The 27,628-nt window shown below is 44.1% G+C and overlaps 1 protein-coding gene across 2 annotated transcripts; it reads left to right on the top strand.

The window, feature by feature from the left end:
* On the top strand, positions 1 to 27,395 carry CADM3 (cell adhesion molecule 3). Of its 2 annotated transcripts, XM_011373104.1 has the most exons (10): positions 1 to 253; positions 17,300 to 17,401; positions 19,466 to 19,606; positions 20,104 to 20,256; positions 20,961 to 21,098; positions 21,467 to 21,637; positions 23,935 to 24,025; positions 24,466 to 24,635; positions 25,904 to 26,029; positions 26,948 to 27,218. In XM_011373104.1, the coding sequence occupies exons 1-10, from the start codon at positions 172 to 174 to the stop codon at positions 27,064 to 27,066; spliced, it is 1,293 nt and encodes a 430-aa protein (XP_011371406.1). In that variant the 5' UTR covers positions 1 to 171; the 3' UTR covers positions 27,067 to 27,218. The 2 variants fall into 2 exon arrangements, with proteins under 2 accessions (XP_011371406.1, XP_011371407.1); XM_011373105.1 differs by lacking the exon at positions 17,300 to 17,401 and having other exon boundaries at positions 41 to 253; positions 26,948 to 27,395.
* Positions 27,396 to 27,628: the final 233 nt, after the last annotated feature.

Raw genomic sequence — 27,628 nt, 5'->3', positions numbered from 1 at the left:
TCCCTGCGACTGCAGCAGCGCCGGCTCCCTCCTGGTCCCCACCTCGGCCCCGGGCTCCCAGAGGCTCCGGGGCACCCATACGGTCAGAGCCGTCGTCTACCCCCTCCCTATCCCCAGCCCCTAGGGACGCAGGCTCTCCTGCGCCCAGCAGGGAGCCGGCCGGGAAGCGCGATGGGGGCTCCTTCCGCCCTGCCCCTGCTCCTTCTCTTCGCCTGCTGCTGGGCGCCCGGCGGGGCCAACCTCTCCCAAGACGGTGAGTGAGGGAGGGGGCGGCGCCAGGGGAGGAGGGCAGCGACCAGGGCGGGGGTTCTGAACAGCACTAGGGGCGGAGAGACTCTCTTGGCTTTGTTTGGAACCTGGGGTTCAAGTCGCCAGCCGATAATACCCCTGTGCCTGTCTGAGCATCTATGTCTCTGTGGGTCGTGGGTGTGCCGGGTATGCTCCTTGTACACCGCCGAGTGTGTCTGCGTGTGCACCGCGGCTGGAGTCTGTTGTAGCAGCCCGGGGTGTGGATGTGTTGATGTCCGTGTGTGTCTGGGTGTGCGCGTCTCTGTTGGTGTCTGGTTCTGCGTTCCTGTGTCAGTATCTGTGTGTATGTCTGTGTCAGTGTGTGCTGGAGGCGGAGTGAGACAGTCAGGGCGTGTGTCGGGTGTTTGTGTATGTATGTCTGGAGGGTTGGGTGGCCAGTTCAATCTCCCAAACTGCTGTATGAAAACATTTCTGCTCCCCCCCCATCTCCCCACCCGCAGCGGAGTTCCGAGTGCCCAGGGAAGGGGGCCTGGATGAGGCTGTTGAGGGGGGCGTGGGCAAGGGGGAGGCTTCTCCTTGGAGCAAAACAACAACACAGGGCGGAGGGGGCCCCGGGATGGCAATATCCCTAGCGGTGGCTGAAGCTGGAAGAAACCCAGACAAGAGCGGAGGAGGTGGGTGGCAGGGCAGGCGGGGGGGGGGGGGGGGGGGAGGGGGGGGGGAGAGGGGGGGATTAGGGAAAAGAAAGGCTCAAGATATTTGGGAAAGATGATGCACGGAAAACCAAAAGCTTTCCTGGGCTAAACATTGATTTCTCCACATTTGGGGTGGGGTAGCATTCCTAGTCCCTTTGCCCCAGTGTGGAACTCAAACCTTCTTTGGTTTTTAATGGTAGAGAGATGAGAGGAGAAAGGAGGCGGGCGGTGAGGAGACTTGGAAAGAGCCCCTCCTGTTCTGGACCCCACTATGTAGGTCAGCGCTGTGTGGGCACCTCAGCTTTCTTAAAGGCTGCTGATGGTTAATGGGCTGGCAGTTAAAAGGAGACCAGGAAGGGAACCAGAGCTCAGAACCTCGCGTCCCAGAAGAGGGAGGGCAGGGTGTGAAGGGACTAAAGGAATGCATCTTCCAGTCTCCTCCATCCCAGTCAGAGCTGGGCTGGGATGGGGGAGGGGGTAGAGGGAAGGGAACCTCTGCTGAGCAAAGGGAAGTGGGGAGAGTGAGGGGGAGGGTGGTGGCTATGCCCGGCCAGATGCCAATGAAAAACAGAACCAGAAAGAACCGCAGGGGAGGAGAAAAGGGAGGAGGCTCCTGGGTGATGGACCCAGTGGCCAGCAGGGATGGGCACAGGGCGGGGCAGGGGTGGAGAGGGGAGGGGTTGAAACTGGGGAGGATGATGTAGAGAATTTCATCTGAAGAAAACAGGCGAAGAGCCAGGGTGCTAGGTGAACGATCACTCCATCTCGCCTGACCTCCTCCCCCAGCTCTGTCTCCATCATGATAAAGAAGCTTCCACTGGTATAGGGACACTGGGGATCCCCTCCCTACGGATGGCTGGCTGACTCCTTCCACCATGTATCCATCAACACACCTCTAAGGGAGTTCCTGTCTGAGTCACCACAGAGACAAGTGGCCCTCCTCTCCCCTATGTAGAGTCCCTCTTCCCCAGGGGTCTGCACTGATGATCCAACTCACTGAGGAGGGGTGGGAAGTTCAGAGGGAGGGCAGGCTAAGTGCAAGGCAAGGAGAGGAACTGGGTGTTTGTACCTCAATAATGACCCTCTACTAGGCCTTGATTTTCAAGTGCAGCCCCTGGCCCTCCCATCCTGCTAGCTGCATTAAAGACAGACAAGTGTGACCCAAACTGCACTTGCTCAACAATGGGAACTGTTAGTGCCAGTCCGGTACCTAAACAGAAAGAAGCCATCCCCCAAATCTATGAGCTCTTCAACTCTAGAATGTTAACACTGGAGAACAGAGTATATCTATCTATATACCAGCTAATTCTTCACCAAATGCATTATCCTTTCTTGGTCCTCAACTTGGAGGCTCAGCTCCCACTCAGGCTTAAGGTGGAGAGTAAGAGAAATGCTCTATCCTCATATTTTAAAATGTGCCTTAGAGCAGCTGCTTGAGAGAAAGAGTAGAAGGCATTAAGTTTCAAATAGAGAATTTCTAGAGGAGAGGTTGGGAAGTCAGGAATGGGGAGAGAGGTACGTACGTTAACTAGAAAGAGTCAAATCAAGCAGTTTTCCTTGTAGAGCATTTTCCTTGTAGAAAGATAGTGGATTTGTCTGGTGTGCAATGTCTCAAGATGCACTAATGTGTAATATACAACCACATATGATCTACCTGAATTAATTCTACCTTAGTTTCTGGATCTAAGAAGGCCAGCTCTGATGGTGGGAGGTAGGTGCATAGATTTAATGTTCACTGATGAAGCCATTCTGACCAGGATCTTGCAGAAGAAATGCCAACCTCTGAGCTGGTCTGGGGCCCCAGAGCAGGGAGCAAGGCAGTTCATAGTTTGACCATTACATAGGTAATGTTTGACCAAAACAGGAAGAGAGGAGGTGTGAAAGTTTAAGGACAAGACACCCTAATACACTGATGCTTGAGTGGTCAAAAGTGTGTGGTAGAGTGGCTATTTTCATTCAGAATAAGAAAAACACATTTTATATGCTGCTGAGGTATATAGCTCCCTGGAGTACAGCATACATTTTCTTAAGCTTCATAAGACTGAACAAGGATTGAAAAGCTGGAGACAGGCAAGCAGCGATATCTGAACCTGGCTATTCATGCTGTGGCTTGAAGCTCAGGTATGTTTTAGACATTTCAGAGTTTGCCACCTGTTCATTCCTCTCACATTTCTCCACTAGTATTGGCAAAAGTTAGCAATTCCGAGTTTGGGGAATACATAATGCGTCCTGTGGTTATCTCTCTGGTGAGCAGCTTGTGTTCAACATTGTGACCAACTTTCCTTGGATTCTTCCTTCTCAAGTTATTTCCAGAATTCTGAATTGATTTAGTCTAGAGATAGATGGATAGACAGCTTCACTTTATTTTAGACCAGGCTATAGCAATTTAACCTTGTACTGCACTGCCCCACACATAAATATCTTCTCCCTTCCCAATGACCTTCTGTTCACTGCTATCCATTCTGCAGCCCCCTGGCCAGGTGCCCAGTGTACGGATCAGGGCCAGTGTGCTGGAGAAGTCCATCAGGCATTCACTCTAGAGCTGCCCACAGATCTGCTTGGCAGACCTACTCCATCTACTTTCTGTTCCTAGTTGCAGCCGTTACTGTTCTGTTTCTGTTCCTGTTCTCTTTCTAGTTGCAGCTGTAATCCTTGGAAAGGATATGCTTTCCTTTCAGACATGTGCATTTTCTGGCACAAAGAAGTTGAGACCACAGTAGAGACACTGGTATAGCAGAGGTTAGTTAATTCCATACAGAACCAGTCTGCCTGATGTGGGGCCCAAGCTCTGGAATGTCAACTGCCAATCCAGCAATTATGCCAAAGGTTCTGTCCTAAGCTTTCTCTAGAGCTAGGCAGCACTGCTGGTTTTAGTAGTTTCCTCTAGAGCAGTGGTTTCCTCATTTTTTTTTAATGTGAAATTTCTTTCTCAAATAAATTAAACAGATAAAGGAGAATTACTCTTGTTGAAACAGAGAAGTAAGACCTATAGCCCTTTCACTCTTCTTCTTGGCTTCACCACACTCCCCATAATCTGTAAGGCACAACTTAGGGTCCTGCTACATACACTTTGAAATCCTGTGCCCTAGACTGACAGTAAAGTGAGTCAGCTCACTACCCTTAGGGGCTATCTCTGTCTCTATCTCTATCTCATTACCCTTCCAACTGAGGAAGAAAAGAGGTCCAAATCTAATTTCAAGAATGCCTTGTTGGAGACATTCACTATTCACTTGGAGAATGACTCATACTTCTGCAGCCATAAAATTCTACAGATGACATCTTTTTGGTGTTCTGGTCACTCTGAAATAGCAGACTAGGTAGTTGTGCCATCGTTCTGCAATTCTTTAGATTTTATTTTGGTATGCCTCGCAGTTACTACCACCTTGCAGTCCAAATAATATGTAGAATGAGATTAAGAGTTGCTTTTCCTTAAGTCAGATGCTAGGGGAAAAAAATCTTCATAGTTATCACAAGAGAAATAAAACCCCTGGATTTGCAACAAGTCACATTCTTTGTTGTTTCCTAGTATAGAACTGTATACTGGTCCAACTATCCCTTTTTGGTCATCTACTTCTCAGTAATGGAATTTCACCTAAGGAAAGTAATCTAGGCTCCACATTCTCCATGAAAGCAGGCTGTGTAAAGGGCCAGTTCCTTACTGACTACTAAGTGAAAAATCTAGGGTATTAAAAAGTTTTTAGTAATAATATCTTCTTTCATTTTTCATATTAAAATTTAATATTTCTCTTTAACCATTTCCTATAGGCCCCTAATACTGGATGAGGTCATGTTCTAGAGGTCTGTCCATCCATAAACTCTGAAATCAGCAGTAATGATCGTTCCTTACAGAGTGAAAACCAGCTAATGCTCGGGGGTCTTATAACCCAAGTAAAAACCCAATTCAATCTCTTGTTATAACAAGGAGATCCATCACTAAGAGTGCTGAGAAGCCAAGCCCTCAACAGTCTTGAACACATGAAGCTGTTGAGATTTTTACAAAATACAGGCTCAGTAAAGCTACATATTCTTCACTGAAGCAACAAGAATTATTTGCCCCTTTACCAAAATTTCTCTAAGCCTGGAGAAAATGACCAACGGTCCCAATTACCACAAGCCTTGAAGTCTTAAGGACAATACCTTTCTTAAGAGACATGATCCATTTCTTCTTTCCATGTATGATCAAGACTGAACTATTTACAGCAATTTTTGGTGCCTTAGAGCGCTCTGATGCTAACATATCTCATACTCTATCTGATGGTAATACATTTTGGCTTGCTCATACCCTAGTGTCTCTGAGGGGACACAGGCTCTGTGGTACTGCTTACCTCATTCGATGATAATTGTAATTTTATTCATAATTGGTTGTAACAAATTAAAACCCTCTCTACCACCATCTATACTTAGGTAATTATCATAATTACTGAGGCCCATTTTGGCAAATTCAGTCTAGTGGTGGTCCTCATTTTTTATATGCTCTTGGATGTATATATGACAGGTTCAAACAGAGTACTTCAGGAGGCCTTTTAGAGCAAGTGATGGGTGTATAACATGATTCTAACAGGAGCCCCGATGTTTGTTCTTTCAGTTTTATTGTTGGAGAGCTGGCTGCCTTAAACCCATGATCCCACTTGCTTCTCCTGGTCTTTGTGGAACAAACTACCTGTGCTTTGAGCTCTCCATGGTGCTAGCCCCTGATGATGACTCTCCAGGCACTTCCTGTTGCTCTCCATGGTCCTGCTCTCCCTCCACATTTCATAATCTCTACCCTCCACAGTGCGGTCCTCAGAACAAGGTGGCAATCTCCTTCCCCCTCCACAAACACACACATGATCTTAGTTATGACCCTTGACATGCTCCACTGGGACAGTCCTCACAACCATCTAATCAACTGTTGGAAGGGGACAGAAAGGAAAATCAATTATGAGATGGAAAAGAATTGTTTGTTTGAAATGCTCAGGAGACTAGGGCCTAGAGTGACCTCAAATGGCCTCAAAAGAACTGGATGGTTTGCCATATATGGACTCATATTAAAAACAGAACTACAAATAGTCATATTTTAGGTTGAGACAGTATTGCTCATATACAATAACCACACATACACTATAATGGTGGAATACAAAATGAGTCCTATTCAGTTTATAAGCATGCACCTCTTAAAACCATTTTGAGCCTGATGACCAATTCCAGCTGTCCTGTTATGGAGCTTATTTCCATTTTCCCCTCAATCTTAGAGGTAAACACAAAGACAACACATAGTGATGGGTTGTCAGAATAGATACTGGAGGGATTCAATCTATGAGGCATAGAAAACAAATATCAAAACCCTGACTCATGTCCCCCATCTTTATAACCATCTTGTACAGAATTAAATGGCCTTAAATATAACCACCCCATCCTAGAGTCCAAGTCTTTGGCCAAATCTCAGTAGATGCATCCTTAAACTAGACTCTGCTGTTCTTTTGGAGTATCTGCTAATAAGCTTATGACATCAAGTGTGACAGATCCGAGACTAGACAACCTTTTCCTCTCATCACATAAGAACTACACAAGCTTCTCTTCCCCCAAGTGCTGATTTCCCTAAAAGTCAATTTCTGCATAATAGTTCATATAGTAGTTAAACACTTATGAATGACCTACAGCAGAGTCTAGTTGGGGAAGCAAGCTTCCAGAATGAATTTCTAGGACCCCTCTTCCATTCCCTCATTTGAAACAAGGAGAAACTTTATTTTTCAAGGACAGGTAATGGAAGTGATTTATCACCATGAGTGATCCTTCCAGAAGACAGAATTAGGGTTATAGTAACAGCTGAAGTATCTCTCATCTACTCATCCCCCTGAGCCCCTTCTTCCTGTGAAGAGCAGACATGTTTCAGAAAGGATTCTAGTGCAGAGATTCTAATTTTTTTTTTAAATATGTGTGTCATTCTTCTATGTAAGCTCTTAACTCTGGGATTATTTAACCTTCTTATATCTCTTCATCTTTCCCTGGACGTCTCCAGGAGAATCATAAGAAAGCTAAATAATATAAAGAACTAAAATGTCTTCTCTAAGCATCTATTTTTCCTTACCCCTGCTAGACCTACACTAATTGTGTATTGACTGCTAATTATAAGCACCTTTGGCTCATTTACTTCCAGTTCAGGGTGAGGAAGGTCAGACACATCAACTTGCCCTAGGGGAAAAAAAGAAAAAGAAATAAAAGCTGATATCTTGACCAGTCATCTCTAACTATTACTTAGCTCTCCACTTCCTTCATATAGCCCCAGATATTGGTGAGGTAAAATGGAGAACTAGTACTTCAAATAACAGATTTCATTGGGAATATGCAGATACTTGCTTTATATGTTTATCTTCTGTGCTCTGGTTCTTAGCTTCCAATCTGATTCTAGAATTCTAGCCTAAGCCTCAGACAGGGTGAAAAGCTACAAAGGTGAACTGGTTTATTGAGTCTCTGACTTAAATACCTGATACTTCTTGGTAACCCAGCAAGACTTTAATAAATACATCAATGGCAAGTAACTTAAGGTTTAGCATAGCCTAGGTCGCCTCTGGGCTATGTTCTTATATTATTATAAAATGAGAGCCCAGTTTTACCATCTGCTCCTAATCATTCATCCCTCAGAAAATGTAAAAACTGACAGTAGGACAATTGTACTCACTCATTCCTACTAGTTCTTACTCTAATTTTTAAGGATAAAGTCTTTCCAAACACATAGTATATCTTTCCTCCCCTAATCTCTATCCTATAATCTCATATTAATATGAAAACCACCATCACTAAGCCCCTGGGCCTCACATATTTTCATTTATCCTCAACTGCTGCTTAATGCCAATTCTCTTCTGGTTTCCAAGCCCTGGAGTCCAATGTCAGTAACAGATGGACTGAGCCTTAGCCCTGGGGAGGAAAGGATTCTGGCCGTTGCCTGGGGAGTTTGAGCAGAAAAGAGAGCCTGGATTCTGCTTTGGGGAGAATCTCTGTGTTTAAGCCATATGGTTTTCTGGAAGTAAGAAGTTCTGATTAATAATGGGCTTGTAAAAAGGGCTGTGTTTCTGGGTCATAAGAAAAGCTGTGTGTTTATGTCAGAAAAAAATTAAAACAGACATATGAATAGTGGAAATTGTAGTGTGCCATGTGTTGAGGGACACATATTGAAGGAGAGAAAGAAGGTAACCAGGTCAGAATATATACGTACTTGGGGCACAAAAATGAGTTTATCCCCGCAACAAAGAAGAGATACTCAGTGAAGGTTTAAGAGGAGGAAAGAAGAGGAGATCTCTGGATCCGAACAGTATTATTTGCCACTCTGGGGACTGCGAGGTCTGTAGACTTGGAAAAATGTGTTTGTTTCATAGAAGAGTTAAATTCCCAGGAAGGCACAAAGTAAGGCTATTTGAACACTTTTTCTCTCTCTGAAAAAATACATTTTTAAATGAGAAAAGTGAAGCGAAGAGACTGAGTCTCAGATAAGATTGGAGGAAGAAGAGAACCTGGAGTAGTATGGGTGTGGAAAGCAGAGCACATCATTCTTCATGTAGTTCTCCTGACCACTGCCCTGAACTTGTCATCCACACCTGATTCTGATCACCCAGTGAAAGGAAACAGTAAACACAAGTCAGTAAAATCAGAACCAGCAGAGATAAATGCTTTCTTACCTGAGTTCTAACAAATCAACTTTTTCACAGCATTGTTATCCCACCACACCAAGCCAGCAGCCTGAAATATCTAAAGTGTGACATAAAAAGCAAAAGGGAAGAAGATAGGGCCTGTTGAGAGAGGGAATTCATCCATGCATTCAAATAAGAACTGAGGTTCTGGAGGGCAGGAGTAAGGTTTTGGAACCTGGACTGAAATTTCTCAGCGTCAGGGAATCTATCCTTTATTTCTCCCTGATCTCTGGGCTTTCTTTTCCATTCTAAGCCCCTAATTTCCAATAGCTAAACATATTTTCCAATGAGCTAAACTGAATTCTGCTTGCATTTACTCCACACTGACTCTGTTATGTTTCCTTTCCAAGTACTTTCTAAGATGGGGGGTGGGGGGTGGCGAGGAATTCTTGCCTAGATCTACTACACATATGTGAAAGCAGCAAGATTAATTTAGCCTACACTTGGTTCAAGGGGCATCTAAGAGTTCAGATAAAGTCTGTCCTTCTGACTCTCTATTGCATTAGAATGCAGATCCAAGGTCACAGCTGTCCCGATTTCTGAGTGTGTGAGCATGGTGAGGAGGGAATGAGGAGATGGGGACAAATAGACACTCCTAAAATGTCATTTGAAAGAGCGATTTCATGGCAGGCTTTAGGGGCTTACCTAAGAAACAACTGATTAGTCAGACCCCTGCACAGAACCTGTTCTCCCAAAAGCTCTTACTGAACCATCCTCTTTGTCCTACCAGTCTTAGTAAAAAATACTAGATGCTTGTCTAGAGCACACAGCTCAGTCTTAGAAGCAGGGAGCTAAGGCTAGGAAGGGGCTCTTTGGGGATAGGTTCCCCTTCATTTTTGTCTCTCAATTTTGGTTCTTGCTACAATGCAGTATTGGCTACAGAAGGACTTGTTTTTGTTGGGGGCCAGCTCAGGGCTCCCTCTCAGTGCTAATGCACCAAGAACGGTGACTCAATAGCAAATCAAAGCAACAGCTGTCCCCACCTCCTTCTCTGCCGCCCACTTCCCTGTCTCTGCTCCTCGGAATCTTAACTAAGTCTCTCAGGCCCCCCCGCCTCAGCCTACTGCAAGCCCACTTCTGCCTCCAGAATTTTTCTCTCTCTAGCTCAAGAATAGGACATACTCTTCTGCTTTATCTCTTCTACTCTATGTCTCCCACTTCATAATCAGGTTAGCATTCCTCCAGCTCTGCAACATGCAGATGCCCCCGTGTGGGCACACACAGCCTTGTTCTCATAATCATTTTTAACTCCTAAGGGTATGAAGTGGCTTCTGTCCCCTAGTCTCCTTTTCTATGAGAATTAGAATCTGCCTGTAAGGTCCTGAAGTTTTTGAAGATGCCATTCTTTGCATCTGAAAGGACTACCTCTTCATCTCACTCCAACTTCTCTAACCTGCCCAGCATTTAGTAGAGTTGCTTTCCTTGAGATCTAGGGTTCTGGTGTTTCTCACTGCAATACACAGACAGACAAGGAGCAGGGAGGATGTATGTCACTGGAAGTGAAATCAGACTAAATGGCAACTTGAATTAGCTAGTACACTTAACTGCTATCAAATGGCAATGAATACAGGAGACCAGGTTATAACCACAGTTCCCACAAGCTGCCTATGTGACCTTGCTTAAGTTCCTAAACATCTTAGTTCTTCATCTTTAAAATGAGAGGGTTGCACTAGATGCTACTTTAGATTCTTGTCAACTCTAAAAGTCTATGCTCCTAAGAATCATAGAGGGAAAATATTTGGGGAAGAATGTGATGTAACAGAAAGAGAAGAGGAATTATTGAACTTTGGTAAAAGGAGTTCAGAAAGGACATCAGTTCCATCCTTTCTGGTACAATCAAAAAGATCTTAAAAATAAACACCTCTGGCTATTAGAGGTCAGTAGAAAATGACCGAAAAGGCAAATTAATTGCAGTGTTTTTAAACATATACAAAATATATTTATTCATGACATATTAAAGTTTTATTCTATTTTTAAATTTGAATATAGGGAAACATTTGAGATAACTGGGTTTTTCAGTGAAAAGAGGGTTAACATCAGATAAACTTTTTGTTTTAATCCCACCCTCACACCATGACAGGGAAGTTAGCCATCTACCCCAAAGTTTCCCTCCACCTCATTCAACCTGGAAAAGCTTAGCCACATACCATTCCAAGCCCAGAAAACAAAGCTTTTCATTTTCAACAACCTGCTTAGGATGGAACCAAAAGGTGTCCACCGACATGCAACAATAAACCTGTTTGAGCCCACGTTGGTCCTTTCCAAACCTAAATCTCTTGGATCATGTAACAGTGTAGGTTCTATAAATCTTGGATCTCTTGACCACACTTTACCAACCTACAAGGCTAATCAGCATGTTGGGAACTTCTTAGAGTGAAGCTTCTGTTCCCTACCCCTAGTTACCACTTATTTTCACTGATATCCTGTAAGCCTCCTGAGAGAATTAAGCAAAGCTGAGAGTAGTGACTTTAGGCCCAAGAGGCTGCTGGGAGCCAGAAGGAAAGTAGATAAATAAGACTTCAAAAGGAAAAACCAGACAGCAACAGAAATAACAATGGAGAGAGGAATAAAGGAAGAGCAAGATCTCAGTAGTCCAGCCAGAAAGAGGGTAGAGCGGGCAGCAAGCTGAAGAGAAGGCCTAGCTCAAGGAGACAGGCAGGCAGCTGAAGCGTGACTGAGCTCTGAAGTTCTGAAGTGAATGTGAGCTGCAGTGTATCTGAGCTTAGGAAGATCCTTTAGGAAATCCTGCTGCCTGTGAGGGGACAGAGCCTTGCTCCTGAGGAGCAACGGAAAGAAAAGAAATGCACAAAGAACCCCTGAAAAGGCAGATAATCCCAGATGACAGGGTAACTCCCACTTCTGTGGCCCCAGCTTTTGTTTGACTGCACTGTAATAATGGGAGTATCAGGGAACTTGGAACTTAGGGGAGGACAGACAAAGTTAGAAAGGAATGAAGGGCAAGAAATTAGGAATATTTCGGCACTCAGGCCCTAAAAAGCTTAGACTAAGAAATACACCATAACCTCAGAGGAAGTAGCATAATTCCTGGCAGCCCAAGAACAACTGTAGAAAATTAAGTAGAATCCTTTTTTGATCAGGGTTTTGTGCTATAAGGTCTCTCAAGTCTAAGTAAATGACTTCCAAAATCTTGGCGTTAATGCCTAAATTAGGACTCAGATGGGATTGGTCCACTTACTTCCAAACACAAAATCAGACATTCGCTGTTAAAGAAAAATATGGCTCTGGGCATAAGGAAAAGCTCCAGGGGCTGAGTTCTAATTCTGATTTTGCCATGGCCATTCTCTCTGGTGTGTGATCCAAATACATACAAGAATTCACTATGTGTCTGAGGTCAGGGAAGAATTAGAGCGAGATCACCTGGCCAGGGGACCCAGCCATGGGTGTGGTGTGGGTAAACCATTCTAAAAGTGTGTCCCTTCAGTATTCTGGGCCACAGCCCCAATGTGTTTTCCCTTGGAGATAACACTTCTCCACCCACCTGTCACGGTAGTCGTGAGGAATAACAAGTAGGGTGGGATGAAGAGTATTTTTAACTCTAGAATTAGAGAAATGTTGAATCATCATCATCATCATCATCATCATCATCATCATCATCATCACCATCAACTCCTACTCAGGGAGCTGATTTTTCTCTAGAGTTTGTGAAGTGGGGCTCTGGACCCAAGCACCAGCAAGGACAGAAGCAGCTATGTGGGAGAGTTCTATCCACATGTCCCACCATCCTAAATGTGTACCTGTGACCTTGTTCATGGCCCTCAGGCCAATGCACCTTAGATTCCCAAAATAGACAAGACGAGAAAGATATAAAAACCAAGCACTCAGGGGTTATACTGGCACATAGACTTCCCTACTAGCATCACCTAGATTGGGGACATAATACATTTTTTATCATTTGAGTCACTCATTTATTTATTCGATAAATATTTATTGAGCACTTACTATGTGTAAGGTTCTGGGCGATGAGTGAAAAACTGAATTGCAGGTGCCAATGTATGCTTTAAAGAGGCACATTAGTAAGTCTCCAATTCTCACCTCTGCTACTCAATATGAACAATCAATCAAAAGGAAATTAGTGGGTGAAAGGGCTACGTTGTCTTTTAAAATGCTGGAAGTCCTAAAGATGCTGGAACTCATGAGTAAATAAACCAAGAATTAAGAACCCCCAAGGCAACTGAGGGCAAACAGGAAGATGTTAGTTTTTAGCCTCAGTGCTAGAGTGCTATGAAAACATGAAGGGATTCCATTAGTTTTCATTGGACACTTCTGTAGCCTGGTTAACTAAGAATTTCACATTGTAAGGCTCCTAAAGGAATACAATATAGCCCCCAAAAGTACAGATGGAGATATATTAAGAAATCCAATTCAGTGGGTACAAGTCACACCTCCACCACCACAGGCACCGATTTCCAACTTGGTACACTATTTTGTTTTGTTTTTAGTCAGAGTGCAAGTGAGTGCTGTGAATACTGTTTCAGGGAGCCACCCTGGCCAGCAATGAAGAAAGGAATCTTTCCCCTGTAATCTCTGCCCCATCGCCACATATACAAAATGCATGCTCTGCAAAGGGAGGCAGTGTAGTGAAGATGTGCAAAAGAGCTGGGCTTCATGGTCAGAGAGGCCTAAGTTTAAAGCCTGTCCTATCCCAACATTTACTGAATCCATCATATGGATGAGTTACTTAACTTCTCTGAATCTCAGTTAGTCTCTGAGTCTCAGTTAACTCATCCTTAACATGTGCATAATAATGCCTATTAAAAGGGTTGTTCTGGAATAATGAATATAGAGTACCTAACTTGGATCTTGACAACACAGAAGGTGATCAATAAACATCGATTCTCACCATCTTGCAGACTTCTAGAGCTTCAGCGTCTGGATAGATGACCCTCTTTCTTGGCCTATGTATTTGTTCTTACCCTGTTTTGTTTGCTATTTCCTCTTCATTAGCAAATGTTGAGCCTAGTTCTCAGAGTGGAAGATGCTCAGCATCTTTGTTTCATTTTTTTAAAATAAACATTTATTAAGCACCTTCAATGTATAATTGCTGTATTAGGGCCAGTACTGGATAGAAAAATGAATCAGATATCAACTCTATCTGCATGACCTGTATAATTTTAGAGAGAAGCCAAACTTGCAGTACAAAGTAGAGGGTGATGCATAATTTAAGGAAAGCAAAGAAAGTGCTCCAACTCTTTATTTTCACCTGAGACAGGGAAGACTTCTTGAAGGAGGTGCCACAAAAAGTAGGCTTTAAGAATGGATAAGGCTTAGACTTGTGAAGATAGGTGAAGGCATTATTAACAAATTTATTGGAGGAAAGAGAATGTATGCAAAAAAGCAAAGGAGTTATAGAGAGAATTCCAAATAGTGTCATATGTCTGAAATATGGGATGAGTGATGTAAAAGCAAAGATGAAAGGTATACTGGTATCAGACTTTACAGGATCTTGAAGGTCAGGCTAACAAATCTGGATATGAACTGCAGACAATGGAAAGTCGGTGAAGGTTTCTGAGCAAAGAAACAATACAACCAATATAACCAGCGCTCTCTTCATCTATTTTTCTATTTGAGGGGCCTCCACTCACTAATGGTCCTGAAGTTTCAATGTCTGCATTTCCTTCCAAGTACTCTGCCTGAGTGAATTTTCACTATTTTCACTTCAAAGTCCATGCTACCATTTCAGAGCACTCTTAAGTTTTCCTTTCCAGTCTGAATCCATTGAAGGAATTTTGCTGATGTCATTATTGATTGGCATGATCTAAATCCAAAGAAAGCACTATACTTTCACAGCCCAGGTAATAAATTCTTCTACTTATCCATGTTTTTGTTGATAGAATTATAATCATTCATCCACTTCCAAGGGAATGGCCATTCAGAATTTATTATTACAGTTGTACAATTTTATAAAAACAGCAAGAAAACTTAAGTACTTCTCAGAATTAGAGGGAGAAATGTCACCCCCAGAGAGGGGATAAAACCCAGCTACTTCTTAAGCATTTTCTTAAAACACTACAAATCAGACTGAGTTCCCTGTAAGCCTACTGAGACAATATATCAAGCATATTCCAAATATGCCATTTATTAGAGATTATTTGTTTAGTTATCAGTCCTATCACCTGAACAATTTAGTTTGGTTTGAGTGACCTACATCATTTCACTTATCCTATGCAGAAAAAAAAAAAATGCCAACAAAATGCAGGAGGGGGAAAGGATGAAAGGAATGTAAACAAGAACAGAACTTAGAATGCAGGAAAAAAGCACAGATGAAAGAAGGAGAGGAGAGTGAAGACTAAATACATGCTGTTGTATGGAATACATGCTCTGCCTGATAGGAATAGACACAGTACAGTGCCAATTGTGACTGAATGAAGTACCAAACCAATTAAATGTACTGAGAGCCTGGGTTTAAGTGCTAAATATACAGAGGTGAATAAGACTTCTGCTCTTAAGCAACTCAAGGTTTAGATGAGGAGACTGATAACTAAACAAGTAAATTTGCAGTGCAATGAGCTGAAATGCTATAAGAAAAGGAACTGTTGAAAAGCTTTGAAAGCATCACCAGAGAGAAAGGATCCTTGAGAGGTGTACTATTTGTGTGCCTTTAGTTAAGTTCCTGAACCTCTCTAAACCTCATCTCTAAAAAACGATTATATGGGGCTGCCTATCTCTCAAGGTCGTTTTGACATTCAATGAATTAATGGTTGAAAATCCACTTTGTAAACTCAAAGTCCCATACTAAAATATGAGGTGGCTATATGTCTTCTGTTCATTTGAGCAAAGCCCTACTTAGTGCTTTGTGCACTGGGTACCAATACTGCTGGCCGACTGTCTCTGGCTTCTCCCTATCCCTCCACCATCCCAATTGAGCACAGCCATTTGACTTCCTACTGTGTGCTGAAGCAGCGCACCCACAAACACATAACCTGGAAAATAATATGAAACACTCACCAACTTCCAGTTTCCTCCATTCTTGATGTCCACAAAAGGCAGTAGGGTGAGAGCCTGGCACCCAAGGAGGGTCTTTGCTGGATGGAAGAGCCCTTGTCCTCTCCTGAGTCACCTTTCCTTCTCTTGTCCTCACTTTCGTTGCCTCTCTTCACCAACCTTTGTCCCCCTTCTGCCTACTTTTGTCTACCTGTTACAGATTTTCTGTTTTCTCTGCTTTACTCCCCCTTTCATTTGGGAATTAGGGCTTCTCCTGATTGAGAGTAATTTCTGAAATCTCCCGGAGCATGTCTGGAAGGAACGGTGGCCGGGGCGGGGGGGAGGAGGCGGGGAACGGGGCGCCTCCATGGAGGCCTCTGAATCCCTGAAGCTATTTCTTGGAGCCCTATCCAGATGAAAGGACACTAACTCCCCCTTCTCTTCCCTCTCTCCCTTTACCCCTCTTCCCTCTTTCCCTTCTGATTCACCAAGTCTCTCCCTTGTCCCCTTTCTTCTTCACGGACTCTAAGCCGCTATGTCACTTCCCTTTCTACTCTCGCACCCCCACCACCCCATCTCCCGCCCCCGCACCTCCCCAACTACCCCCTTGGTCCCAGCGCCCCTTCTTGTCCTTTCCTCTCCTACCTGCCCTCCCCCGCGGGCTTTGCAGTGAGTGCGCTGGAACAATTGAATGAAGTTCGGCGGGGATTCCGGGCGGGACAGGTAGCAGCACCGGGATTCTGCTCAGCAGCTGATGACTTCACTAAATTTTGCGCACGTGATTGGCTACTTTGGGCTTATGGCGGGAGACCCTGAAAGAAGTCCCTTGGACGGTTTCTTTGTCCTTCCGCCTCTTCAAGTTGAATTGGAGAAATAAGATAGGCCCTTGACGCTACACAGTACTTCACAGAAGGGTTCAGGGGCTACCTACTAGGAAGAGAGGGATTGTTGTGGCAGAGAAGCAGAGTCAGTGATATAAAGTGAGCGGTTGAGCTGAAGGTGGAGGAGGAAGATTTGAGAATTTAAGCACTCAACAGAAGATAAACAGTCTGGGAAAGCATGGGGGACAGCTTTGGCCCTCACTGTGGTGTCTGTCTATAGTAGCAACTCTTACCTGAAACAAATACAGCTTTGGATTTGGATCAAGCATTTAATTGCCAGTCTTTGTTCTTCTATTTGTATGACCTTGGCAAGTCACTGCATTATGTTTCCACACTGCAGAGTAGTAATAATACCAGAGTACTGATTTTACAAGTTTATTAAAAGGATGAATGTGAAAGTATTTTCTAATTATTAAACCTGTCATTATCTTAGTAGCAGAAAGAATCAGCAATGAAGAATCAGCAATGGTTAAGCAATGAAGAGTCTTTGGTTCTCTTTCATTTTCTCTGTAGTGACCTTAACAAAGTCACGATCAACCTCTATTGGCTTCATTGTCTTCACCTGTGAAGTGGGAGTACTGGACCACATAACCTCTGAGATCTTTTTTTGGCTCTAACATTATATGATTGACTGATAAAACTTAGCGTCCTCCTTTTATTCACCCATTCAGAGGAAGAGTTCACTTCCTTTTTCAGGAATCTAGTTAATCTTTCTCCTTTGTGAGAAACCCACCTTCTCTTGGGTATCCTGGTGAACCTGCTTTTCATAGGGGCCTACCTCTCTGCTACCCCCAACAATGAAAGTATAGATCCAAAACTGCAGCAGCATATATGTAGGGCTCATCCTTGATGGAGATTCTCTCCCCAGGCTACTGGCAGGAGCAGGATTTGGAGCTGGGAACTCTGGCTCCACTCGACGAGGCCATCAGCTCCACAGTCTGGAGCAGCCCTGACATGCTGGCCAGTCAAGGTGAGAATCCAGGCCTCCTCATCTCAGTGTCCCTCAGTGCCCTGCACCATCCTCACATCATCTCCCACTCATGTGGCCTTCACCCTGTGTTCTCACTCCCCTCATTACCACACAACTTTCCATCTGACATAGTAGTCCTAGTTCTACACCACCAACTTCTCTAGCACCCAATCCTTCTTCCCTCCAATATAGAGACCTCTGTATCCCCTACACCTTTTTCTAAAAATAAAATGATTCTAGGAGGAGTGTATTACTCAGAATAAAGAGGTTCTAGACAACATAATCAAGGTAGAAATCTTCATAAGGAACCAGGGACAATGGGATTACTAGTCAAAAATTGGTGTATAGCTAGCAGTAAATGAAAGGGTTCCCAAACCTTTCATTGAGATGTTTAAAGATTATATCATTCCCAGATTTATTCAGCTAGCTCAGTCTCTGGCTCACTAATCTCAAAATCATAATTTCAATTCTCAAGTTAGATGATTATTTGAGGGACATTCCAATGAAAACAGCACTGCATTGAGAGTCAGAAGAACAAAGTTCTAGTCCTAACTAGAATCACTGATGAATAGAATGATCTTAGGCAATCACTTCACTTCCATTGCCTCATTGTCTACATCTGTAAAATGAGGGAATTGGATTCTATGATCCCTAAGATCTCAGAATTCAGTGCTAATTTTATATGATTCTAAACACTGAAACTAGCAGCCAGGCTTTGTGTTTCAATTTGGAGACAGCCACCGTGAAGCACTGGTACTTGGTATCAACTCCAGCACGTGCCACCTACACTCCTCAGGGCACCTTCTCTGACAGGAGTGCTCATTATATGTTTCTTGGAGATGGAGCTGGAGTGACCAAGAAAGGAAAGAAGTCAACAAGGCAGGGGTAAGGCTGGTGCCATAGGAAGTATGGGGACTGTCTAAATTACTAAATTAGGGAATGTAGGAAGTATGTTTCTTGGTTTTCTTTTCAGAGAAGAATAATGCTGGTTAAGTAATTTAGCTCCATAGAAGAAATATTGTGGCTATTTCAGAATCAGAGCTGGAAGGCATTGTTTATTTTAGGTCTGTGAAAATCAGTGCTATTGGGTCACAGAAAGGCAGTCATGAAGATGAGGAAGTCAATGTTGGGAATCAGAATGGATGCTGTGGGGAAAACAGAGCAATTTTGGATGGAGGAAGCAAGTGTCGCACAGTCCGAGGGGCTCACAGTTATGCCCAACTAGAAGGCAATTTGAGATTCAAATGGCTCATTTATATACATTATTAGTCCTTTTTCTATTTAACTTGACTAAGGAGAGAGGGATTAGAAGACATATTTCCATCACATTGAAAGGAAAATTTTAATCCTTTGCTCTTTAAAATAGCACTAGGATGGTGATTTGGGTTTGTGTGTTGGGAGGTAGGTTAATATTAATATTGAAAGGAATATGTTCAGGCAGCTGATGAATGGAGGGAAGTAATTGTTGGAGGAATTGAAAAGTTCATGTCAAAATGTTTCAGTTTTTAAAATACCTTTTTGTTTATTATTTGTTTTGAAGTTTTATCAGCTACCTCTTTTGTAAATGAATGTGCAATCTAAGGGCTGGCCTGGCCTTTCCCTCACTTTTAGTTTTGGGACTATTAGTTACAACTGCTTCTCCTGTTCTTGCTCATTTATGCAGGTGGTGGCAGGAAGGCAAAACATAGAATAACAGATGTGTATGTGTGTTTTCAAAGGTGAATGGTAAAATGCTATCAGAAAAGATATATAGAGAGTGGTATGTGTAGATTTGGAGCGCCTTTATACCTCTAAGTGTTTGTGGCCCTGTCAATTTATTCAGCAAACATTCAACAAGTGACTGTTTTTCTGTGTATTCAAAGTAAGAGAATAATAAGGTACCGCCCACCACCACCACTTCTACTCCTTCCTCTTATTTTTTCTCCCATGATGCCTTAAGAGACACAAAGACCTGGACCTTGGATGGTCTGAATTATATGAGGTGGACTTTGGTGGACTTTGGCCCAGAAATTGATGGAGAGACTAGGGCTGGCTTGGGAAACTAACCTTATTCTACTCCTGCAGACAGTCAGCCCCGGACATCTGATGAGACAGTGGTGGCTGGTGGCACCGTGGTGCTCAAGTGCCAAGTGAAAGACCATGAGGACTCATCCCTGCAGTGGTCTAACCCTGCCCAGCAGACTCTCTACTTTGGGGAGAAGAGAGGTAGAGTCCCATGAGTTATCTCTCTTTGTGGCAACCCTGGGCTGGGGAAAGGGACTGCAGCACTGAGGGGAAGTGGCCCTGTGCTCCAGAGCCTGAAACGTGAAGGTGTACTATTTGAGGAAGCAGCAAGCCATGGCCCCTCAACAAGTTTCAGAGAAACTTCGGTATTACAGCTAGGTCATATGTGGTCTTATAGTGTTATGAGGTGACTTTACCCGCAAGGAGCAGTAAGAGACAGCTGATGTCAGTGTTGCCTCATGTATCTCACAAGGAAGCCCTTTAAATCCAACCTACTTTTCTGAGTAGGTCTGAGGGTCTCGAGGGTCCAGGAAAATGACTGAATGACCTAAAGACTGCTCAGACTAAGGATCAGTTCCCCCTCCTACCCCAAATCACACTGGACCCATCCCCCCCCAAAGAAGCTGACCTGAGATTGAAGACAAACATGAAAGGTGCCAGTAAAAGCCTTGCTTCCAATTCTCCCAATTTCCCCCTAGCCCTTCGAGATAATCGAATTCAGCTGGTTAGATCCACACCCCATGAGCTCAGCATCAGCATCAGCAACGTGGCCCTGGCAGACGAGGGGGAGTACACCTGCTCCATCTTCACTATGCCTGTGAGAACCGCCAAGTCCCTCGTCACTGTGCTTGGTGAGGCTCCCAAACCCCAGTATCACCACAGCATGCTTTCATGCAAACGAATCTCCCTAGGTGGGCCCCTGAAGGTGCCTAGAGCCAAGCAAGTCTTCAAGCCTTTTGGAAAAGTTCAGCCTCTGTTTCCTTTGCAATGGAACAAAATGCAAAGAGTTCTAATCCTCTCTCCTTTACTTACTGTTTGCTCTGGGGTAAATCTCTTACTCTCTCTGAGCCTGAATTTCCTAATCTATAACAGAGGAAGATTATATCTGTTCCACCTGCCTCCCATGATTGTGTGGGGGAAACATGAGAAATGCATGCAATATATGATTATATCGTCCAAGTCAAGTACCCCAGTTGCTTACTCAATCTCATGTAAGCATCCTATATTTCATCCTATAGTTCAATTTCCTTCTTTGCTTTCCTAAACTTCACACTATTTCTGTGGCCACCCAGTTTTGCTGTAGGGTGTCAGGTCACGTATCATTTTCCAGGTATGGTATATCTCCCCCCTACCATACCTCTTCCCCTATCCCTCAGGTCTTTCTTCCTGGTCCTCAGAGAGGAGATAAAAGAGAAAGCTATCTAGTCTTCTACCCTTCATAAACCAAAGTAGGACCCAGGTATCTTGACCCCTAGAGAGACCATCTCAGCAGGGAGAACTGAGTGTGACCTCATAGCCTCTCCTTCATATCCTGGCCATCCCCTATGCATGGTAGGAATCCCACAGAAGCCCATAATCACTGGCTACAAGTCATCATTACGGGAAAAAGAGACAACCACCCTAAACTGTCAGTCTTCTGGGAGCAAACCTGCAGCTCAACTCAGCTGGCGGAAGGGTGAGAAAGAGCTTCACGGTAAGTTCCTCCCACTTTGGTGTTACAGGAGGAGGTGGTGCTGGGGGGAAGAGAAAAGGAGAAAGGGATGGACACACATCTATATGTCTCTGTATGTGCACATAAGGCATGATTTAAAAGGAAAAAGCAGGAACGACAGATATTCTGTGTATATGTGTGTGTGTGTGTGTGTGTGTGTGTGTGTATGTATGTATGTGTTAGGGCCTACATTCTCCCTGTGTGTACATATCCATTTCACAACTTTCTAAGTTTGTCTAAGTTGAGACTCACCATCTGTATATCCACAGTAGGGCCCACACAATATCTGTATGTTAGGGCTCATTCTGTATCTATGTGTGTGTGTGTATGTGTCTGTTTCTGCACTCTAGGAGAACCAACCCGAATACAGGAAGATCCCAATGGTAAAACCTTCACTGTAAGCAGCTCAGTGACGTTTCAGGTTACCCGGGAAGATGATGGCGCAGACATCGTTTGCTCTGTGAACCATGAATCTCTAAAAGGAGCTGACAGATCCACCTCTCAACACATTGAAGTTTTATGTATGTCATGGGCTTGTGGGTAAAGATGGATCAGGTATGAGATGGGGAATGGGGAAAAGGAAAGTGCAGGTGACTGTACAAGAAGCAACAGGCACAGATAAGTGGATAGATAAAAACAAAATGAGACAAGAGGTGACAGGACTAGGTCAAGGGTCAGCAAACTTTTTCTGTAAAGGGCCTAATAGCAAAAATTTTATGTTTTGAAGGCCATATTGTCTCTGTCTCAGCTACTTACCTCTGCTGTTGTTGCAAGAAAGTAGCCTTAGACAATGTGTAAACAAACAAACATGGCCATGTTCCAATAAAAGTTTATTTACGAAAATATGTAGCTTGGAGGATTTGACCCAATGTGTAAGTTTACCAAACCCAGGAGTAAGACAGTGTTATGCAGCTAGTTTGTAAGTTGTAGTGGTAACTAAAGCAAATTAGGAACCAGAAGACTCAAGTTCTAGTCTGCCCTCTACCACTTACTCCTGTGTGATGCTAAGAAAATTGCTTTACCCCACTGAGCTTGATTCTTTATTTGCTAAATGAGAAGGTGAAAATGGGGATCACTAAGGCTTCTTCTAACATACTATGTTTTCAAGAAAACATAGGTAGTAGGAAACACAATCTCTCCAGCATCATTATTCCCAGATCTTTTCCTCACAGTACTCCCCTATCTCTCACAGTTCTATGATTTTTCTTGTGATTCTGACCCAAAATGGCCACTCTCACAATCACTGCTCCTAACTTTTCCAAGGATCCTCACCCCTCTATGGAGTCTTCCTTGAATACATGCAGAGAACTTTCCTCCTCACCTGAGGAAATTTGGAAATTTTCAAAATGAACTTTTCTAAGTGGAGGAACGAAGGGGAAAAGAAAATAAAGTACAAAGGCAGAAGATAGAGTTGTGAAATAAGGTATTTTTTGTCCTAACTTAGCTAAAGGCTGGGTGTTTTTCTAAAATAACTAAAACCTTAAATCTCTTTCTTGTGGAAGATCCAGGCCTGACTTCAGTGCTATTTAAGTCAATTGCTAAACCCATTGCTGAAACTTGAACATGAGGTAGGTTTGGAGTGGCATCACTTTCCATTTAGCAGACTCTCAATCTGGAAGCAGGTGACCTGGATTCTAGCTGCAGTGCCTCTACTTGCTAGCTGTGTTACTTTCACCAAAGTATGTAATCTCTTAGTGGCTTCTGCTTACTTCACTGATTTTTCCTGAGAGTAAATGAAACAGTATCTATGAAAGCACTTTGTGAACTTGAGAGTTCTATCTTGCTATAAGGTATTTCTCTGATTATTATTTCTAATGGCATGGCTCTTGGCCTTGGCCTTCTTCCCCTAAGGCTGGTCCCTGGCCAGGGCTAAGGAAGGCCCTCCTTAGTCTGTTCCCCAAAGACTTCTATGTTAGGTACCAGACCATCTGGCATTTACTCTCCAAGGAGCTTTTTGGCCCAATTGTAATCAATAGTCAGTGAACAAATGTTGTACTCTAGGCACTGTGCTAGAGGTTTCTATGGCTATGGGGCCCCAGAACACCCATTCTCTCACCTGGCCTGATTCTCTTTGTCCTATTTGATTTGACTAAAACACCTTCATTAACTGATTGTTAAGGCTGACTCTATCCTTAGGGGAAGCAGGACCTCTTCGTCTATTGTTCTAAACCAGTATCTGGTTGCATTGTTCTATGCAGCCATCTGGACCTAGCCTCCTCAGCAGCCCTTTGGCATCAGTGGCAGATGCCATTATTCTTTCACAGAGTCCATCTATATTGTGTCAGTGCCTTTTGCAGCCAAAATATGACCCCTATCTCTTGCAGTTTCAAAATTCTGACTTCATTTTTGGACTGACCATTAAAAATAATATTTTTTGTTCAAACATTGCTTTTGGTTTAAGCTCCCTTGTAGAGCAGAGAGGATTAAGAGATTGTGAACTCAATAAATTATCAAGTTCAAGTGTATTTGTTCTGTCACAAATATGTATTAAGTCCCATTTATGTGCTAGGCAGTGTGCTAGGCACAGATGAATCAGTGATACCCCTTCTCAGCTTTCTATAAAGACAAGCCTTTATAGGGTCCTCACCAAGGACTGACCTTCCAGAACCCTACCTCTACAAAGTAGCAGTACCAGTCCCTCACATATTCAATAACAATAGCAGTCTTTGCTCACAGAAGTAGGGGGAGAAAGGTCTTTGATCATGGCCTCTTGGTCTTCTGAGGTATTTAGGAGTAGAAGCTATAATATGTAACTGGGTGATTTTGAGATCAAGGCAATCTCCTAAATAGCATGTGAGTTTTATTTTCTTCTCCACAGACACACCAACGGCGAAGATTAGGCCAGACCCTCCACATCCCCGTGAGGGCCAGAAGCTGTTGCTACACTGTGAGGGTCGTGGCAATCCCGTGTAAGAAGATCCATTCCCCGGCCTCTGATACAGCTCCATACTCTCAGATTGTGATATTCGCTTAGAGTCTTTCTATCTCCTCTGTACTGCCTGAGCCTCTCGTTTTCCCCGACACTGTCTAACAACATTTGTCCTCTGTTTCTCCTGTAAAGCAGCAGAAGTGGGGAGGGACCACTCCCTAATTCCCTGAGATTCCCATAGGGAACCAAGTTACAGTAAGATGCAAGTTAGGAAATATCCCTTTTCACCAAATTGAACCCCAAGAGGTAACCCTTTACTTGCCTCTGAGCAGCTCATTGTCTCCGGCCCCTATAACTTCTTGAGCTTTCATCAAACAGTCCTTGACTTCCCTGCTCCCAGTTTCTTTTTCTTTTTTTTTTCTGTCTTTAGCTCCCTGACCTACTCTCTTCTAAACACTTGGAATTTCTCTGCCTCAACAGCCCCCAGCAGTACCTATGGGAGAAAGAGGGCAGTGTGCCACCACTGAAGATAACCCAGGAGAGTGCCCTGATCTTCCCATTCCTCAACAAAAGTGACAGTGGCACCTACGGCTGCACAGCAACCAGCAACATGGGCAGCTACAAGGCTTATTATACTCTTAATGTGAATGGTGAGCCCACCTCAGTTCTTCTCCAGCACCCTCCTTCTCCTCTCTCTGTTCATCTTACACTCTCATCTTTCTGTCTCATGAGAGCACCCCCAGATGGTGCTTGGGAGTGGACTAAAGGGATATCATGCCCCATTGAGATCCTGATGACTCGGGCTCCAGATCCACTCTGGAATGTGCAATAAGATCAATAGATAGAAGGCTCCCATCACCCTTTGTTTAGCAGTGGTGACCCAAATGACATCATCTTCTGACCCCTGCACTCACCTGGCAGCAAGAATAATAATTCTGTGTTTAGAGGTTCCAGAGACTTTCAAGTGTGGGTATAGACAGGCTGTTCTCAGAGTTGTTTCTCCTGTAACTAGTATGGGATGCAACCTGCTGCTGTTGTCTCCTGTCCTGCAGATCTGGGTCCAGGCAGAAAATGGAGACAAGTTGGTACTATGCTGAGAAATAGAATCTTTTCTCAGATGCGATATCTTCTAGAGGAACTAGGTGATGCTTCTTCTCTGAAGTTCTTCCCAAAAGTGTGACCACAAAACCTAGTTTTGGGAGAAGAGACAGGCTAGCACAGAGATCCCTTTATGGAGACTGAACAGGAGATTTTTTTTGAAGATCCCAATGGCAGTGGGGTTCTGCCAGAAAGTTGAATAAGCCTTTCCTCAGAATAGAGGAAACATTGTCAGGGGAACATCAGAGGCTCTCTTGAGTGAAACGCCAATAAAGAAGTGAGAGGATAGCAGCCAGGCTTCTCAGGGATAAGAGGCCTGAGATCTTGGGACCAGAGTGTCTGATTCCAACTCCAGGGCAGACCTCAGCATGTAGGGACTGCCTCAGCACAATGAACAAAGCTACTGCAGGATGCCAGGAGCAAGGACAATGCACTGAGGTCCAGTATCTACTCCCAGATCTCTCCAGATCAACTGATTATGATTGGCAGTGAGAGGTTCTTGTTCCTTTGTGGTTAGCCTTTTGCTAATCAGCCTTGCCCGCTTCCGGAAAACTGGTCTTGTTGGAACAGCGCTGACACCTGGTGATAGAATGAGTTACTGCAGCTTCCAGGAATATCCTAAGGGGTATTGACCCTCCCGTGCCTGGAATGAAATTCAATGGAGTTATCCCTAGAGAAAGGGATCTGTCATGGATAACAGAGATCATTTTAGCCATGGAAACCTATGTTTTTCTAGAGCATTTCTATTTCTCTAGTCTCTGCAATAATTATCCAGGATTTATTTTTAATATGGATTGTGTGCATTCCCCTCTCCCTCCAGACCCCAGTCCGGTGCCCTCGTCCTCCAGCACCTACCACGCCATCATTGGTGGGATCGTGGCTTTCATTGTCTTTCTGCTGCTCATCCTGCTCATCTTCCTCGGCCACTACTTGATCCGGCACAAAGGTCAGACGTGCAAAGGAAGCATCAGGAGAACTTGGGTGTAGGTAGAGCGATCAATCAAGAGCAGGCAAGTAGGAGCTGGCTGTAGGAAGGACCTTTAGGCACTCAGTCAGCCCCTTGGAATGTTTGAGAAAGAAGAATGCAGCCAACCCTGTGATAATAGAACACCGATGGCCCTTCAGTAAAGCCTCATCACTTGGCGATCATCCAGTAAAATCAAACCTTTTCACTCAGTCAACTGCTGCTCTTATGCTGCTCTGCTGCCAGGGTTTTCTGCTGTAAGCAGAGAACAGCAAAACTCTGCATCTTCTTCCCATTTCTTCCTACACTTTCTTCTTTTTGTTTAGCCTCATTTTCCTTGGACTTTTATCTCCTCACTCCCTGTCCCCATAATACCTGTATTTTTTTCCTCTCCTCTCCTATCTGCATGTCATCTCTCTCTACCTTCTCTTCACATAGCTTCTGTCATAGCTTCTAGCCAACAGCTGGATGACACCAACTGATCAAGTGCTAGTCAGCTCTCAATTGCATTTACACATAGAACTAACACAGCAGTTTCCCTAGCCCCACCTTACATGCACACTTACACACACATATACACATATAGACACACACATGTATAGACACATACATACACACATACATATACATTCATGTACACATATACACATGCCATTTTTTTTTGCCTGTATTATTAATGCAATTCTAATTAAAGGCAGAATTCATTAATTCATGGGAGTGTAGTCAGGTGAAGGATATTGGCAGCAAAATGCAAGTTAGGTCAGGTGGTAAGGAAGAAAGCTCTAAACAGGAGAAAAATGATAGGAGCAAGGTGTGGATGAGTGGATGGAAAAATGGGCAAGGAGGGATTCAAAGGTTTGGAAACTGCTCCTGAAAAGAGGAGCCCCTGTCTCTCCCCAGGAACCTACCTGACACATGAGGCTAAAGGCTCTGACGATGCTCCAGATGCGGACACGGCCATCATCAACGCAGAAGGCGGACAGTCGGGCGGGGACGACAAGAAGGAATATTTCATCTAGGGTGCCCACCACCTCCTGAGCCCCCAAGGGGCCCCATGGGGACTGTTGGGGCCATCACCAACCTGGACTTGTACAGAGTGACCCCAGGGCCACCCCTCCCGCTTGCTCCCCAGCCCCCCACCCCCCTGTACAGAATGTCTGCTTTGGGTGCGGTTTTGTACTCGGTTTGGAATGGGGAGGGAGGTGGGCGGGGAGGTGGGGAGGGAGGGTTGCCCTCAGCCCTTTCTGTGGCTTCTCTGCGTTTGGGTTATTATTATTTTTGTAACAATCCTAAATCAAATTCGTCTCCGGGCTGGAGGGGTAGGGACCTTGGGGTGAGGAAAGCAAAACAACTGGAGCTTTAGGAGGAGAATGAGAGTAGAGGGGTAAGGACAGGAAAGGAGCTGGGCTAGTTTGATGGGGGATCTTACCAGTCCTCTATCTTCTGCAACAGAGTGGTTTCCTGGACTTCTCTGGGAATAGGGAGTTGGTGAACAGGAGCTGGAAGTGGCCTTTCTTCTGCAGATAGTCATACACCTAGAGCTATGGACAGAGATACAGGTGCCTCTCTGATGCCCCTGTT

Source organism: Pteropus vampyrus, unplaced genomic scaffold (assembly GCF_000151845.1).
Source record: "Pteropus vampyrus isolate Shadow unplaced genomic scaffold, Pvam_2.0 Scaffold217, whole genome shotgun sequence".
Lineage (NCBI taxonomy): Eukaryota > Metazoa > Chordata > Mammalia > Chiroptera > Pteropodidae > Pteropus > Pteropus vampyrus.
This window is presented reverse-complemented; position numbering and strand designations above follow the sequence as displayed.